General features: G+C 50.5%; 7 protein-coding genes across 7 annotated transcripts; 4 read left to right on the top strand and 3 right to left on the bottom strand.

Moving 5' to 3' along the window:
* Positions 1-549: 549 nt before the first annotated feature.
* DSM5745_08299 (DUF1776 domain-containing protein) lies at positions 550-2124 on the bottom strand (the record flags this gene model as incomplete). Its single annotated transcript, XM_026750315.1, has 4 exons — positions 550-1398; positions 1452-1615; positions 1687-2029; positions 2092-2124. 4 exons carry the CDS (start codon positions 2122-2124, stop codon positions 550-552), a joined length of 1389 nt encoding a protein of 462 aa, XP_026601319.1.
* Positions 2125-2653: 529 nt separating this feature from the next.
* Positions 2654-3844, bottom strand: DSM5745_08298 (actin-related protein 2/3 complex subunit 2; the record flags this gene model as incomplete). Its single annotated transcript, XM_026750314.1, has 5 exons — positions 2654-2733; positions 2787-2835; positions 2888-2988; positions 3038-3708; positions 3783-3844. 5 exons carry the CDS (start codon positions 3842-3844, stop codon positions 2654-2656), a joined length of 963 nt encoding a protein of 320 aa, XP_026601318.1.
* Positions 3845-4079: 235 nt separating this feature from the next.
* DSM5745_08297 (snoRNA-binding rRNA-processing protein DIP2) lies at positions 4080-7095 on the top strand (the record flags this gene model as incomplete). Its single annotated transcript, XM_026750313.1, has 3 exons — positions 4080-4096; positions 4161-4415; positions 4479-7095. The coding sequence occupies 3 exons, from the start codon at positions 4080-4082 to the stop codon at positions 7093-7095; spliced, it is 2889 nt and encodes a 962-aa protein (XP_026601317.1).
* A 998-nt stretch (positions 7096-8093) lies between these two features.
* On the bottom strand, positions 8094-9393 carry DSM5745_08296 (metalloendopeptidase WSS1; the record flags this gene model as incomplete). Its single annotated transcript, XM_026750312.1, has 2 exons — positions 8094-9057; positions 9110-9393. The coding sequence occupies 2 exons, from the start codon at positions 9391-9393 to the stop codon at positions 8094-8096; spliced, it is 1248 nt and encodes a 415-aa protein (XP_026601316.1).
* Positions 9394-11934: 2541 nt separating this feature from the next.
* Positions 11935-13184, top strand: DSM5745_08295 (F-box protein; the record flags this gene model as incomplete). The annotated part of the gene is made up of 2 exons (XM_026750311.1): positions 11935-12978; positions 13038-13184. 2 exons carry the CDS (start codon positions 11935-11937, stop codon positions 13182-13184), a joined length of 1191 nt encoding a protein of 396 aa, XP_026601315.1.
* A 508-nt stretch (positions 13185-13692) lies between these two features.
* Positions 13693-15295, top strand: DSM5745_08294 (uncharacterized protein; the record flags this gene model as incomplete). The annotated part of the gene is made up of 3 exons (XM_026750310.1): positions 13693-13947; positions 14000-14203; positions 14264-15295. 3 exons carry the CDS (start codon positions 13693-13695, stop codon positions 15293-15295), a joined length of 1491 nt encoding a protein of 496 aa, XP_026601314.1.
* Positions 15296-15720: 425 nt separating this feature from the next.
* On the top strand, positions 15721-17285 carry DSM5745_08293 (uncharacterized protein; the record flags this gene model as incomplete). Its single annotated transcript, XM_026750309.1, has 4 exons — positions 15721-15808; positions 15887-16397; positions 16463-17127; positions 17182-17285. 4 exons carry the CDS (start codon positions 15721-15723, stop codon positions 17283-17285), a joined length of 1368 nt encoding a protein of 455 aa, XP_026601313.1.
* Positions 17286-17526: the final 241 nt, after the last annotated feature.

Genomic DNA, 17526 nt, shown 5'->3' with positions numbered 1-17526 from the left:
AACGGCTTGAACCGCCTATTATCATATTGCTTTCTTCATGACGTGACAGTGGAGGATCTCTTCGTTATTGTGATAATCTCCTGCCTACCCAAACAGTCTTAGAGGCCGGACGCCCAGACAGAACTCCACCAATCTGGTGGAACATTGTCTCAGTTAGGGCATCGACAACTTACGTTTTCTCGCTGACGACCACTGCAGTACTAAGTGCAGGTTCCAAGTTCATCGAAGTCTGCGCTCGTAGACTAGACAAATGCTCCGTAACTTTCCGTAGTAGAGCTTAGACATTTATGATGCCGATTGGATCACGACCACAGTCATTAAATCGGCGTCAATGTCTTAGAGTTAGAGTATTGGTCATACTTCGTAAGGGCTAGCAGATGGCTGGCAGATCATTCTTGGGTCTTCTTGGAAGCCTTAGAAGGGCCGTGGAATTTCAGCCGTAGATCATCCAAGGCCGACCATTCCTTTTCCAGAGAGCAGAGATGCTTAAATTCACACATTAAATGTACTGAGACCATTTGGTTGATGACTGCAACCAGCACAGAACCTCTACCGGTCAATTTTTTCCCATCCAGTCTCGCTGCCACTCCCGCTGGCGCTCTCGACAGGGGTGGCATAGCCTGTTCGCAGACCTAACATCCATCCAACCAAGCCCGGGGGCGTCCACTGGCCAATTAAGTGGTATGTCCGTGCGCCTCTTCCAGCGTACCTGACAGGTTTCCTTGCTGCTCGTTTTCCAAAAATGTTTTTAGATGTAGGTTCCAATGCATCGAGCAATGCGTTGTGGAGGGCCCTGGCCGGCGATCCTCGTACAAAGCCGGGCCCAGCAGAGGCTACCGGTCGTTGCTCAATGCTGTTGAGGTACTGGGGTCCATACAGCGCCCGCTGTTGAACGCTCCAGGTGAGGACTTCGGTTCCTGCAATATGACTATTTGGTGCCCGGTATTGTGGTCCGAGGTCGATATTTCCAAGTTTCAATTCCACCAAATCGACATTGTTATGGTGCAAAAGGCTCAATTCCCTTCTGAGTGATGTCGCAAAGCCTACTAATGCGCGCGCTGTAGTCACTTCAGGTCCAGCAAACGGCGCTGAGAGAGACGACGATATCGATGGGTAGACAAGAATTATGGTGCTATTAGTGTTGCGAAGCGTAAGAAGAGGTAAAAAGAGCTGGGTAGTTAGGATAGGTGAGAGGAGGCGCGTGTTAATAGTGTCAACCCATGATGACGGCGGAATTGTAGCAACGGGCCCTGCTGCAAACTTTGGCGAGGGGACTAGTATAAGCCCGCTCAGCTGACAGACATGGGGCGGGACGCCAGGCATTGGAGCATGCGGTTGTGTGATGAGCGTGTGGATTTCGTTCAAAGAAGAGTGTATTTCCGACGGTGACGAAGGAAGCTATAGACGTGAGTATTCTATCTTGAATAAATAAATTAAAGCATGCGACTTACTGTCGCCAGGTCCAGCCACAGTGGCCGTATGTCTGGTCGATTCTCTGCGCGGACGAGTTGTTCTTCTTCTGCGGAGGATACGGTGATATAAACGATATACCCACGGCGATCCAAGTCCGCCGCTATCGACCTAGTCATCGGCTCATGGGGCGACCCAGCAACAACTAGAGCAGTGATTAGTTAGAACTCGAGCGCAACGCAGCAGGTGCTTCCAGAGTGGAAATCCGCGACCGACCTATTATCTCCTTCCGAGCACCGTTTGCAGACCTCTTCGCCTTCCGTCGCTTGGCCCTCAGCTTCTTACTCCCAAAGTAGAGGACGCCGGTCGTCCCCACGAAAGCTAGTATAGCGGCGCTCCATGCTCGGTTTCGGATAGCCCAGTCGTGCACGCGATCATATAGCGACTGTGGCCGAGGAGAGAAAGGACGGAATGCTGGTGATGGCCTGACACTCGACGGCAGCCACGATTGATGAGAAAGTGTGTTCCGGACCGCGTCTGCAGCATGGTCGACATGTCGATTAATCGAGTCGGCGACCTGCTCGCTGTATCTCCTTACGTCATTTGGAATTTGCGCAAGCTGAGGACTTGTCAGAACCCGGCCGTGGCCAGTCGCGCAATGAAAACGATAAAGTAACTCACATAGTCAAAGAAGAACTGATCATCACTAGTCATTTTGATGGATCGCTTGGTTTGGAAGTTGATGGGCTGTGATCAAAACTTTACAGGATCGATAAGACGATGAAGCCGATAAGTACGGTAGAAGGCCATCACATGACCCTACATGCGTTCTACGGACCCCAGCACTCAGTACGAAGTACAGAGGATACCTCTCAATTTTCTCTGGTTTAGCTTTTAGGTAGTGTAGAAAACGACCCTTTTCGGTTTGCGTATTTGTGCCCGTTATTGTGTAGCACAATTAGCGCTTATTTAGCAAATTGGCAGAGGACGGCCCAAACTATATATTTCGCGGAATTCCGGAGCAGTCTCATATCAACAAAGTCCACGACCGCAGACTCTTTGATTGAAACATCATGTCAATGCATCAGGTTTACCGGGCAATAAGAAGCGATCAAAAGACATTTAACATTGCAGCCTACTGGTCTTGGAATGAGCTCATGGCTCGGTGTTCTCGTCAGAATGCCCCGTTTCTGTGCTTCAATTTGCAATGTACAATTAAACAAAGGCGATCTCCACTCCATTCCTATCCCTGAACCCTGAAAGTACGCCCACTTGCCGTCTTCCTTTCTCGCTCCTCGTTCTCGGGTCTCGCTCGGTTGAGGACTATCACTGGTTAGTTCGGAACTCAGAAGTATGATATTAAGCTCGACACGTACCTTGGAGGAAATCGGCAGTTCGCTTGCGCATTCTAGTGTGAATGTATGCCTGGACCAGTATGTCAATAAGTTGTTCTTCTCGTAGAGACAGGGTAATCAACCTTGGACGCTTTGATGTGGTAGTGGAAATAGTCGCGGAAGGTCTGGATGTGTGAAATGTTTTCGTGGCGTCGCTGCGGCGTCAAGTGACGAGGGAAAAGGACTGCCTTGCGTCAGTAGCTGGACGGTCAGAAAGACAAGTCAGCGCTTACCAAATGTGATATAACTGATCTTGCCCTCACCGGCGTCCTGTAGACCGGGGACACCTGCCAGTTCCAGGGGAGGGTCGTTTCGGAAGAGTACTTGAGGCGCATTCTGCAGGGTCAAAACACGTCGCCGGGCGTCCACGAATTCCTGCAAGAAGACCTTGCCAAAGATACGATCTGTCTCCTCGCGGAATACTGTGCTGAAGATCACGGTCACTCGGTCATGACTGGCTTTGATATAGATCGCTTCTTCCTCTCGGTAATGGATGGCCATGACCTCTCCACCCTCTGCAACGCCCGCGGGTGCCGCCTCCGAGGTATACTTTGAAGCCTCCTCCGCTAGTTGGGCGAACTCGTCGAACGCCTTCTCGAACGGGGCAGCCATTGCGTTGCGCTTCAGCAAAGCTAACCGCGTGATGAGATCCTCTCGCGCTGTCTGGTCATCGGGTAGGTTCTCCAAGTCGATCTGAACGGAAAAGTCGTAGCCCGGCTCGGGAGCGACAATGTAGGGACCATATTCTCTTTCCAAGACCTGCTGGGCGCCATACTGAACCAGTTCTCGGAAGCATTTCACATTGATGGAAATGAGAATCTTGGTCTTGACATCGGGGGTAGATAGGTGGAACGTAACGCCGTCGAAGTCGGACACAATTTGGTCAATGGACGCCGGCGGGGCTCTAGAAGCAGCAAGCTGTCAGCTCAGGAACAGGAGGTATACATCGAGGGGAAGTAAACGCGGGGAGGAGCATACCCAGAAAACCGCTCCGTCAGGAGTGACCGAATAAGAACATTTTCATAATCTAACAGCAGCATTGTGACAAGCACAGCGATCAATTGATTTCAGGTCTCGAGTTCCCTCTTCCTCTCTTCTGCCTAATAGTTGGAGTGACGTTTGTTGGTGGTTGGTCCGTCCACCTCGGGGGGCACACGAGGCGGTGGAGACTGGCAGTTCTGGCCGCTGTCGCTCGCCGTAACATTTTATCGTCGCTTTTTTGCGCCTATCGATAGCAGTGCTCCAGAAATTTTCTCGGAACAGGGCGTTTTCACCATGGTGAAGTCATATTTGTGAGTCATAGAGTTGAAATTCCTGAAAGCTGAAAGGATGCATGCTGACCGACGCTTGCCTCAGAAAATTCGAGCACTCGAAAACCTTCGGACTCGTCACCTCCGCAACATCTAATGCCATCTGGGTCCGGGACGATGCGCTCGCCGGAATTTCACGTCAAACAGGCGCGGGGCGTGGTGTAGTCGGCGCGGGAGAGGAGGTCTTGTACTGGGATATCAAGAAGGGTGAATTGCTTGGAAGATGGAAAGATTCCGCCTGCAGGGCGCAAGTCACCGTGATCACACAGAGCAGGACCGACGAGGATATCTTCGCCGTTGGGTAAGGGCTAGAGAGGTGCAGCTAAATCGGGACACATCACTAATCTGGGATTCTCTATTCTAGTTATGAAGATGGGACCATTCGTCTGTGGGATTCAAGAACCGAGACGGTCATGATCTCCTTCAATGGCCATAAATCTGCCATTACCCAACTCGCGTTCGACAGTGCCGGTGTTCGCCTCGCAAGTGGCTCGAGGGATACGGATATCATCCTTTGGGATCTTATTTCAGAAGTCGGATTGTTCAAGCTACGCGGACACACAGACCAAGTCACCTCTCTTCACTTCCTCGTTCCGTCACCCGAATTATTGAGTCAAGCCGGACTAAGCGAACATGCCGGTTTCCTCATCACGACCGGAAAAGACGCCTTGATAAAGGTATGGGATCTGGCGTCACAGCACTGTATTGAAACACATATTGCACAGTCAAACGGAGAATGCTGGAGTTTAGGCCTTGCGCCGGATCAGAGCGGCTGTATAACTGGAGGAAATGACGGCGAGTTGAAGGCCTGGTCCATTGATGAGAGCGCCATGCTCGAGATTTCTAAAGAGAAAGCCGGCTCGGAAACCCGCAAAATTTTGACTGACAAAGGATCGCTCTACCGTAACGGAAAGGATCGAACGACCGGAATCAGCTTTCACCCTCGAGCAGACTATGTGGCATTCCATGGCTCAGAGAAGGCGATTGAAATCTGGCGCATCCGCTCCGAAACAGAAGTCCAGAAGAGTCTGGCAAGGAAGCGCAAGCGAAGAAAGGAAAAGGAAGCCCAGCGTGCAGCGGAAACGGGCGAGGCTGCAAAGGCCGAGAACGAAAAGCCCGAGGACGATGTTTCTACAGCACCCGTTACTGAAGTTTTCGTCTCTCACACTATTGTCAGAACCGGCGGCAAGGTCAGGTCTTTCGATTGGATCCGGACTAAATCGAGCGGAAAGATTCAGCTTCTCGCGGCTACCACCAACAATCAGCTGGAGGCCTACAGCGTCGCTATGTTGAATAAGAAGAGCAAGAGCGAAGATGATGTGGAGTACAACCGAACGTTGGCTGTCGATATACCAGGCCATCGTACAGATATCCGATCGGTCGCGTTGAGCTCCGATGACCGAATGCTGGCTTCTGCTTCAAACGGAAGTCTCAAAGTCTGGAACGTCCGGACACAAAACTGTTTGCGAACTCTGGAATGTGGTTATGCACTATGCTCTGCATTCCTTCCCGGTGACAAGATCGTTGTGGTCGGCAATAAGGACGGAGAGCTAGAAGTTTTTGATATCGCTTCGTCAACTCTTCTAGACACGATCAAAGCACACGACGGGCCAGTATGGTCGTTGCAGGTGCATCCTGACGGCAAATCACTAGTCAGTGGCAGTGCAGACAAGTCTGCAAAGTTTTGGAACTTCCAGGTCGTGCAAGAAGAGATTCCTGGTACGAAACGGACAACACCACGGCTGAAGCTGATCCACTCAAGAACACTGAAGGTCTCAGACGACATATTAAGTGTCCGGTTTTCGCCCGACGCACGCCTGCTAGCAGTTGCTCTTCTGGATAACACTGTCAAAGTTTTCTTCAACGACTCTCTCAAGCTTTTCTTGAATCTTTATGGCCACAAGCTTCCCGTCCTAAACATGGATATTTCATGGGACAGCAAAATGATTGTCACCTGTTCGGCTGACAAGACAGTTCGCCTATGGGGTCTGGACTTTGGTGACTGCCATAAATCATTCCTTGCGCACGAAGACAGCATCATGGCCGTGGCTTTTGTGCCTAGCAACAACGAAGGTAACGGCCACAACTTCTTCAGTGTCAGCAAAGACCGCGTAATCAAATACTGGGACGGCGACAAATTTGAACATATCCAGAAGCTCTCAGGACACCACGGCGAGATCTGGGCTATGGCAATCAGCCACACAGGCGAGTTCATCGTCACCGCTAGTCACGACAAGAGCATCCGCACCTGGGAACAAACAGACGAACCCCTCTTCCTGGAAGAAGAACGAGAAAAGGAACTCGAAGAAATCTACGACAACAACCTCGCAGCCTCCCTCGAGGAGGAAGAAGGCGGCGCGGACGGCGAGAAGGCTGAAGCCGTTGACGCCGGAAAGCAAACAACCGACACCCTCATGGCTGGAGAAAAGATCATGGAAGCACTCGATCTGGGCATGGAGGATCTCGTCGTCATGCGTGAGTGGCGCGCCCTCAAGGCAAGGCAACCCAACGCCGCCCCTCCTGTCCGTAATCCGCTTTACATGGCCCTCAACAACATTTCCGCCGAGCAACATCTGCTCAACGTTGTGCAAAAGATCCCTCCCGCCGCCCTGCAGGACGCCCTTCTTGTCCTCCCCTTCTCGAAAGTCCCCGCCCTCTTCACCTTCCTCAACATCTGGGCCAGGAGGGAGTGGAACGTTCCGCTCACGTGTCGTGTGCTGTTTTTCATGCTGAAGACACACCACCGCCAGATTGTAGCCAGCAAGCTGATGCGGCCTATGCTTGACAGTATCCGCTCGTCGCTTCGCCGGGTCCTCACGCGCCAGAAGGACGAGATGGGCTTCAATCTGTCCGCCTTGCAGTTTGTCGGCGAGCAGGTTAAATCACATGCCACGAAGGACTACATCGATGAGGAGGCTTATGAAGAGCAGGAGCGGTCGACGGGATCAGGCAAGAAGCGTGTCTTCTCCAGCATTGCTTGATGCGTGGGTCCCTGTCTTTGTGCATTCGATGGGAATCTGTATAATGCATGCTTGGCGTTTCATCTAGATTTTGTTTAGGATTGGGGCTACAAAAAGTTATATATCCTGGAGTCACTACAATGAGAATAAATAGTCCACAAATGAATCCATGTGCATTGAACATAAAATAATTGGAGTATCTTAGCAACAAGCTATGAAATCGAATCTCCCCCACGCAAACCGAAGATCAGACAGTGTATACTAGAAAACAGCGTTAGCAATCTGCACTCAACTAGAGACAACAGCACTGCCAGCAGAAGGCGGAGTAAGTGACCCAAGACCAACAAGCCACCAACCCCCCAAGCGCAATCCGAACAGCGAAACACTCTTCAGTAGAACCATTATAAGCATCGACGACAGTGACTTCTATTTTTTGAAGCTCTCCTGCCATACCTCTTCCGGCTCTTCCTAAAAATACCGGTTCTTGAAAATGTCCTCATCATTGTAGTGTTTTGCGTTGGGTTGGGTTTGAATTGCGCCAGGGGAGCTTGTTGAGGTCTTTCGGGGGTATGAAGGGTTTGTCTTACCTAGTAGGTTTGTTAGTCGGGATATGGGCGAAGTCGAATGATCATTCTTTCTTCTAGGCCATTTTATCCGGGGCGTCGGGGGTTGTTTTGAGGTTGAAAAAAGGTGGAGGAAGAAAATTTCGAATGACATAGCTCGGGAGCTTAAGGTCGCTTAATCTGTGCTTAGTAAGCGACGTATACTTCGAATGCATCGATGCTGCAGAGCTATTTTATTCCTGTTAATTTTGCTGGTACGCTATTTGAGGTAAGTAAATAATATCATGTGAGAAACAAAATCTATCGGGTATATTGATGACATTGTAAGTTGTCTCGCGCTATCTTGGCTGCAAGCCTCGTTTCGTAAGTCATGAAGTGTATGGCCCAAGTATAAACTGAACTTGAGCTTCAAGAAGGATGGAAATGCACCCAGATCGCTAGTGCTTGTGCACTGATTTATGATGCATCCTTCATCCTACCGCAATTTGAGCATGTCCACCACTCTGTCTCCATAAAGCTACTGCAGGAATTGCATAGCCAACCCAGCGGCTTCGTCTGGGCGTTTTTCTCCAGGCCGGAGAGCGATTCAACGGCACTTTTTCGGTTCTTAAAAGACCTTTGCCCAACTGTGCGATTTATAATACTTTTGTTCTTGGTTTGTGTGGTTGTAGAGCTAGAGCTTGTTGTGCTGGGAGGACCAGAAGCGGACCGATAATTGGCGGGGCGAGGACGCTCTGATGCACACGCATCGCAACATAGAAAGTTCGGTGGATTGTCTAGGGTGCATATTGGACATTTCCAAGAGTCTGCATATGAGCTATCATCCGCGGTGAGGTCGACTGGGTCTTGATCGTAGACTGGCACGATCGGCCTGGTATGTTCAGGAACCGGTGGAGGCGTGAGGGTCGTCCGAGGTCCTGCTGGGTTACCCTGGCTGGGAGGGATATATGATGGACCGTACTTTTCCCTTTCTTCTTCCTCAATTAAATCAATGTAGACCTGCATGATCGCTTGCTCGTTTGCATCCTCTTCTTCTGCCTTTGTTCGGAAGCCATTCCTGGAGGCTTCCTCTGCCAGCTCAGCGGAGTTGTCTGCTCCAGAGGCGCAACCCTGGGTCACCTCAATGCGTCTTTGCGCTGCATCAGCTATGACCTTTCGCATGTCGGCACCTCGCGCAGGACCTGTCCCTCCTACTCTCTGTCCCGATCCGGCGTGAAGCGTTCGCCTCCGCTCTGCAGCGGCTCGAGCTTGCCTACGCGCCTCGTCGATGGGTATTTTTGCACCTCCCAAGCGCCTTCCATGTGATAGAAAGCCTTCGCCGGTGTAACCTTTGATTGCAAGTTCTGTATGTTCATCACGAAGTTGGTTCCAAAGGGCATGGAACTGTTGGTTATGTGGCCCATGTACAATATGGCACAGCCTGCAAATGTCAGGGAGAAGAATATTTGAGCTAAAGGGTTCGAGTCACTCACTCGTGTAGCATAGTGTCTACTACTTGGTCGAGTGGCATAAACTGAGTCTGATCACCCGCATGCCGGAGGCGTAGGCAGATCTTCTCCCCGCCGTTGACGTTGAGGCCGAGGAGGTTCCTCTGATGGGGATAGAACTCGCAAAGTGTCCCAACTCTCCAAGATCGTCGGCGCATAATCGGTTTTACCAAGGATGCGATTTTCCGAAGGATGAGAAGAGCCTCCGATTCCCTCGGCCGATGCTTGTCGTGTTGGTACTCGCCCACCAAAGGATCTAATTCACGCATGATGAAGTCGTGATATCAGAACTTGAACAACTAGAGCATACAACAAGATTTGTTTTGAGGCTGCAGAAAAGATGACTTTCAGAGACCTTGACGTTTCAATCCTTTGATCACTTGAACTTAAGATGCTGTGTCTTGTATCGGCCACAACTGCCCGCCTCCCAGAGAGCGCAAGCAGTAAGCAAACTCCGGACGCCCCTCAAATCGAAGAAGATACCAGAAAGCGCTACAACGTGGGACAACAATCAAAATGCTAGAACCGAGATGGCGATAATTATTAATGAATCCAGGCTCCCATCAGCATACGATTGCCGCCGTCCACGTGACTAGTATTAGTGCCTCAGGCATGACAGGCCCGATCCGCATAAATCGCTCCGGGCTGCATAAAATATACTTGGTTGCATAATATACACAGAATCGGTAGGTCAATACAGCTTTTGTGACTTTCGCAACGAGTATAAGCAATTCTGTTATTTACTCCAACATCTCGGGGTAAATAGGTAACCGCGATAACAATCAACGCAGGTCAGAGGTTGTGATCACTGTTTTCCGGATTCTAATCCATGCTCTTATAGTAGGTGCAGGACCAGGTCAAGAGCTAGGCGATAAAGAGATCGGCAGACTGACAGGGTTGACCATGTTTTATGCTCGCCTAGCATGATTCATGGAATACGAAGCCCGTCTCCTCTTTTTGGCTTGATGGCGCTTTCCAGAAGGCGTCTAGGTTTCGATCAGTGCCGCATAAGGTCCCGACATTTAAACAAGAATAGTACCCACGCCCATGGCGTTTGAAACCAGATAATGATTGCTCCGCACATTGAGCTTGCGACTTTTTGTTATATACGGAGTAAACTTCCCAGTTGAAATCCAAATTCCCTCAACACTATCCTGCAGGAAGTGGAAAATTTGATCCTGACCATGTCTCGAGTCGCGGCCAACTAGCCAGTCAACATGCTTCTTCGGTGTGACAACTTGTTAGATTAGGCAAAAGCTCAGGAAGTCCAAAACAAAATATGCATGCGTGAAGACAAAGATGAGGATGGATTGATCGGCTGGGTGATGGTTCGAGGCCGCAAAAAGCAAAGTATGCTTGAATTCCAGCCATTCAGCTGGACTGCTGTTGACATTTTCCCAGGTTGATCCTTCGTCAGCTCATTTCCCACGCATGGGCAGCAATAATCTAAACGCCTCTCGAATATTGGCGGCGATCAGCGTCTTACTCTGGAGTAGTGCCTGGGCCTTGGGATCTCCGATCACCAACCCCTTGAGGAAGAGTCCTGGAAGATTGACTGGCAGCGATAGAAGTAGGATCTTCTATTGGACGGTTCGTCCCAGCGCAGTGGTTCAAACTTACGGAGTACGCCGTGTCCTTGAAAAACGACAGCACAGTGGATCCTCAGCCGATTTCTCCATGTCTTTCTTTTCAATTTTGTGCTGCTAGCACATCCCATTCCCCACGATTCTGGCTAGCCGATGCATCCTTGACGTGATATTCGCATCAAGGATCCCTTGATTTCGGGTTGTTCCGCCTAAAGTATACCGGTTCGAAGCATTCCGACTCGTGATACGGTTGCCAGTTGGCAGTTGCTGACCCTGCTGCATGATTGCTTTTAGAATGCCAGAATTGCTCATCGACCGCATCGACCATGGCCTGAAAAATGAAGTACGGAGTACTGATCCCTTTTTGCTTCTAGTTGGGTGTGGCTTTAGTCACGCTACATAGCGGATGACGCATTTCTCGACCATGACCAGCTTGTACATGGTCAGATGGATTATACCTTGCAGAGTGCCCTAAACAGTTAATCTGCGAACCACTCAACGACCTGGAACCCGAGGACATGGTTGGACACCCTCCCCTGATGACGCTTGCTTGAGAAGTGGTCATTAAGGTCCCATGGTCTTGGAAGTTGGAAGGGCTGTGGCGGGCATGAACCATGAATCCTCCAAACTTATCGAATGGCAAGCATTTTTGCTTTTGCATCCACATTATTAAGGTCTCCGGATCCGCGGCTCTGGTAAACTAGCTAACGGGTTAATTATTATTCACACGTCGATCTCCATCAGCGCTGATATTAAGATGAGACCTGTCTAGCACTTGAGATCCTGCGGCGATTTCCCCAAACTCCAACAGTATCAAGATCTACAAACAATCCCTGAAACAAAGTTCTGCTATATTCCTTATTTGACATCTTCTGACTCGTTAACATTGCACCACTGTACGCCCGGACGTGGACAAAAACTTTTGTCAGCCTTCCTATGCCCTATTCCTCATGGCATAAAGTCGGCACCCGCAAGTTGGGCAACTGCTCTATTCTTCGTCCACGGTCATTGTGTTTCTTAAAACGCCATCATCTTGCATGCGTACCCTGACGGCTTCGTATTACAGATCAAGGCACCTCCTTTGTAACTGCTACTCAGCCTTTACGCGGACCTGTTGAGCGACTCCCGGAATCCCTGCCCTTTCGCTAGGGTTTGATATACCCAGCCGGGTACCTGCAGCTTATGTCGTCTGTAACGCCCCAAAATGATAAGACACCGGCAAAGATGATGCTAGAGAAGAATCCGTCTGCTTTTGAGGGTCGGCGGTGCAAACCCTCTTTGACGGATTGGATTCAGTGTCTTCCCCCAGAAATAGCCCTGCAAATACTGTCCTATCTTTCCTTCGACGACCTTCTTTCATTCGGAGCAACCAGTCGCCTGAACAACGAGTATCACATAGTTAGCCTCAAGCGCTTGAGGTTAGGCGTCTTTGAGAAGCGAGTGCATTCAATAATCTCCCTGCTTCAGGCCGGGTGGGCTAGCCCTGAACAACTGGGTGGTACCTGGGGGGAAGAGGCCGAGCGCAACTATACGATTACTGTTATCCAGCAACAAAGCAAGCCAATGAGGCCGTGGGCGCAGGAGAAAAAGTTCTGTCAATCGATCAACCCGAGGCACCGACTTCTGATGCAGCCTAACAGACCCCAAACGCAAGAGCAAATGGTGCGCCTGCAGAACCAGATATTTGCCAGGGCTCTACGGCGCTACGGTCCATCGCTACGAGCCCTCGAATTCATGGCATACGATCTTAGCTTAGAGGGAGCCACGGCGCTGGGGGCCAATTGCCAACATAGACTCAGGGAATTGGCGCTGCGCTTCGAGCACCCACACATTCGGGACGGTGTCGTTAGGCCAAGTACATGGCTTCGTCCGGCTCCTGCAAATGAAGCATGGAACTCTCTAATCGGAATTGGCCGGTTTAAGGATATTGGACTTTGCAACCTCGAGAGCTTGACCCTGGAGCGGGCAGGGATAACGTCGTGGCAATTGATGATGCTTGTGAAGAGGAACCCAGACTTGACTATCCTCAAGCTGAGGACTTGTCGCGGTGCTCGACCTGAGTTCTTGTACTGGTTAGGGGGCTTGAAGAGCGACCTGAATGAGACCGAGACTCACCTGGATGGACCGGCACCTGGCGCGAAGCTCGAAATCCTTGCGCTAGAACATTGCCATCGACTGCTCGAGCGGCCAGTTGAAGAAAACGACAATTCGGCAGATGGCATTCTTGATTCTGGGTTTGAATGGGTGAGAGGCCTGAGTAATTTGCAGGTAAGATGAGTTCTATCATTTTGTTTATAACATGTGTTAGTCGCTGATGTTTGCTGCAGTCACTGTCCTTCAGCGAAAGCGCACATATTCCATCAGCACTTATTGATGAAGCAAACAAGGCCATCTGGAAGATCCCAAAGGTCATTCTTCCTTACTGCCTTTCTGATGGAGATACGCCCATTGCAGTTGATCCAAGATGGAAGTAACAGGGCCATGGCCACTTACAAAGTCTCCACTCAGAGGACCAGCACACAACTTGGGATCTGAGCAGAGGATGGTTCAATGTTAATGAGCTGTATAGAATGATGAGTCCGTAAAGCCCTGCTATCAAGAGGTTGATGCTATGAATTTTAATGTTTCAAGCATAATATTGGGCGAGAACAACCTGAAGTTATTGTGCGTGAGCAAGTTATTCTCACCACCGCAAGCGAGACACCGACGTCTTTCAGGGTTATAGTTTCTGAGCATGAGAGACAAATCCTGGCAGAATGACTTATGAGGAAGGACTCACTGTGTTCCAACAATCGTTCCTGCCACCCACCCATTCCATTGTCAATTCACCCACCTTGTTCTCACCTTCACACCGGTAGATTGCTCTTCAGATATCGCTGATATCACTTCTCTTCCTATACTCTGTTCTACGTTTTCCTTTTTCTTCCAAGGTTGATACTCATTGAAGTCAACCGATTCGACTCACACCATCTGCCACTCAGGATGGGCAGCCACAGATCATACTCCCATCATTTCTGGGACCCCCTACGCAAACTATTCCCAAAGCGTGGTTCTCCTCTTTCACGGACAACCACCACCTCCCGCTCTCAGTCGAGTTGGTGTGGCCTGGACTCCTCCGCCATCGGCGAGCATGCAGATGGTTTCTATAAGTACTCGCAAGAGGTACTCGAGCAAGAGCAGCGGGAACAATTCAGGTTGCGGTCATCGAATAGTACGGCCGGGTCGTACGCGTCTGCAGTAAGTTGGCTGGGTTGCTCAGCAAAATCGGACTGCATTGCTAACGAGTTAGCTCATGGGCCCGTCTGACCGTCCTCCGCTTCCTTACACCGTGAGCTCGCCCGACTGGAACATTTTTTCCACGTACGTCAAATCGCTGGACGAAATCGACGATGGCAGTGCCTGCGAGTGGCTTGGGAGCGTTCTGTCTGTGTGGTCTAGAGTATATGCGGTCTCAAAGATCGTAGTGATGGCCTTTATGCATTATGGCGTGGAGGTATATAGCCCGTTCAACCCTCCTTTTTTTGCGCATGCTGATGGAAATGCCTTGTACTAGCTGGACGACACCCCGGACGGTATCCTGGCTCATATAAAACACGCCGAGGAGCTGGTGGTCTGCAACTCGGTCGTAGACCTTGTCGACAACACCGAGAGCCTATATTATGCTCTATATGCCCGACTCATCATGGAGATCGCTGCTGCAGACCTATGCGCCTCGTTCGCCTTGGAGTTTCGCCGTCCGGCCGCCAGCAGCGCCCTCATCCTTCCTGAACCGAGGCAGCTGTGCAAGATTCTGTTCTTGTGCAAACAGACTCTCGATGCTTCCAGTATATGTTTCAAACTCAACAAGGAGCTCGTTAGGCAACACCAGCTCGATTATATCCGCCGCACATCGGACAAAATCGAGGGTGTAGGTTTCGTCCTTGACGACCTCATCGGCTACCGGCAACATGCCATCACAATCGTCAACGACAAATCATCCGACTTTTGCCAAAAATGGGGTGGAGCATCCGTGCTGTACGAAATGCCACCAGGAGATGTCCTAGCTCTTCAGTCGGAGAGATACTTGACACTCACACCTAAGTCGGCTGTCCAACAGGCAGTACCAAGCTTAAACCTCCCTTTCGTCGATCCGCACAGCATCCCTCCCAATGTCCGAGAGCGTGATGGGATCATGGATAATAGACAGGCCACTCTGGCAAAATTAGAAGGCAAATGCATTGGAGAAGCACGTCGTGCAGAGGGTCGACGCCGCCTGCTCGACCTCGTCCGGGAGAAAAAGTGCATATGTCGGTCTGTTTGCAATTGCGCCCATGAATGCACCGAAGACGTTGAGCGCCGTTGTCCCTGTTCTGAGAGGATGCTGAGTCTCATGGTCGCAAAACGACGAAACAGTATTGGCCCACTTCCATTCGGTCCCCGATGTAGTGCTCTCGCGAAGGCGATTTTCCAGGGGATAGCATCCTTAAGGATTGACGCTGGAGATTTAGAGCTTACCGGGGAGCTCGATCGTGGAACTATGATCTTTGCAGAAGAGATCCGGAAGCAGCGGTCTGCGGGCATCACTCAAAACGGCTGTCTTCGTTGAATACCGAGAACGCGACATGATTGCTGATAAACGACGGGGAACAAAGATCAGCGTCGGAGTGGGTATGTTTTCCGAGGAAAGCGTCATCGGCCGATAACGATTGCTTTGGGCGAGATTGATGGAGTTTTTAGAAGGCAATCGACGTCGAATATATGAACACAAAAAGTGCATTTACAGAGATATCCAGGATTCCATGTTTTCAAGGCAGGTCCTAGAGTCAATACTCCATCCCAATGAAGACGCAGTATGAGATAGTCTGTGTCAGACTTACTGAGCACAATAATACAAAGCGTAGTCCACAATCTACAGAGTAAAACTCAGACTATTAACAAAAAATCGCATGTAGACCTTTCAGTGTCCATCACTACTGGCTCAACAAGCTGGGCCATGGACCGGGCTAAAACAGCGTCATCCGTCCTTTCAGAATGATCATTTCAAAAGAGCCGACCTCCCCCCCAACGATCCTCCAAGCTCTGACACCGGATAAAGTCACAACCTCCCACTTTACTCACCGTTAGTAGCACTTCCCCAGCCGCATATTGATTATTGCGGAATCTGCGCTTCGGGAAAAAAGAGACTGCTCTATACTAGGACCTCTGGACAACACCCTTCTTGCGGGCATGGTGCCTAGGATTCCTGGGACTCCCTCCGCAGTATCGTCATCCTCGCCGCTGTTGCGGGCATCAGCCTCATCCTCGTCGCTTGCTTCGATCGACCCACGGTGGAGCTGGGGTCCCAAGCAGACCCTGGTGCGGCGCTATCATCGCGCCGTCTGGCCTTCCTACGGGATCACCACCCCAGTCCCCGATCGCAGCCCGCAGTTCCCCATCCTTACATCGGAATACAGATTTCAGACAGGCTACGCTTTGTGCGCCAAAAGGACACCTCGGCCGTTCCCGCCGCCCTTTTTATCTCCACCCTCGACCTCATTCTCCGACGCGCTGACGACACATTACCACAGCCAGGATAAGAGATTATCCGTGAAGGGGGAGCTGATCCGGGGTCTAAACAACGGCGATGATGCGGTCCTGGTTACAGAGAATATCCTGGGGGTCAACGACGGGGTAGGAGCGTGGGCTACGAGACCACGCGGTCATGCCGCGTATGTCATATCGCATCTTTCCTACCTATCATCTTGCTGTTGCCCATACTAATGGTGCTAGATAGACTGTGGTCTAGGCTTATACTGCATTTCTGGGCGCTGGAAGTCGAACGAATACCGAACCCAGATGCCCCGGTAGATCCAATCGCATACCTGCAACGAGCCTACGAGGAGACGAAACAAGCTACAACGGTCCCGAGCGAATGGTTCGGGACGACGACCTCAGTAACCGCCCTCCTGCACAAAAGGTTAGACGCAAACGGTACCGAGAAACCATTGTTATACGTGACGAATATCGGGGACTGCAAGGTCATAGTCATCCGGCCAAGCGAGAAAAAGGTCGTCTTTCGGACCGAGGAACAGTGGCACTGGTTTGACTGCCCGATGCAGCTGGGTACGAATAGCGTTGATACACCACAAAAGAATGCTGTGCTGTCGCAGGTTGACCTGGAGGAGGGAGATATTGTTCTCGCGCTTTCGGACGGGGTTCTCGATAATCTATGGGAACATGAGGTCTTGTCCATCACATTGGGAGGCCTCGAGAGATGGGAGCATGGTCGATACGACGATAAGGAGCTTGAATGGGCGCCACCGGAGGTGCTTGCAGACGAGAAGATGGTGTTCCTAGCAAGAGAGCTACTCAAAGCTGCGCTCTCGGTGGCTCAGGATCCATTTGCTGAGAGTCCTTATATGGAGAAGGCGGTTGAAGAAGGCTTAGCAATTCAAGGTGGTGAGTCTATCTACAGTCTTGTTATCTATTGAACATCTACTGACTGCTGATTAGGGAAGATGGACGATATAAGCGTAGTTGTTGGCGTGTGCAGGAGGCGTACCTGCGAAGCAGAAACAAGCTACACGAAACTGTCTGAGGATCAGCCGGCCCCTTGAATATCGGCTCTGAATCCCACGGCAGCGGGGCTTTGCCTAGTGCACAGTTTAACGTGAAACGACTTCAAAGACATTGCATATTGGCTGGTATCTGAACGTTGGCATATAATAATTGAGCGAGATGGGATAGCATTTGCATGGGTCGGCGATCTGAGCTTTCTTACTTACCTACTATTGAGAAACTTGCGATTCGAAACTCAATATACGGAAACACTATGAGGATTGTTTTACTCCGAATATA

The sequence above is a fragment of the Aspergillus mulundensis genome (assembly GCF_003369625.1).
Source record: "Aspergillus mulundensis strain DSM 5745 chromosome Unknown scaffold_9, whole genome shotgun sequence".
In the NCBI taxonomy this organism is placed as follows: Eukaryota; Fungi; Ascomycota; class Eurotiomycetes; order Eurotiales; family Aspergillaceae; genus Aspergillus; species Aspergillus mulundensis.
This window is presented reverse-complemented; position numbering and strand designations above follow the sequence as displayed.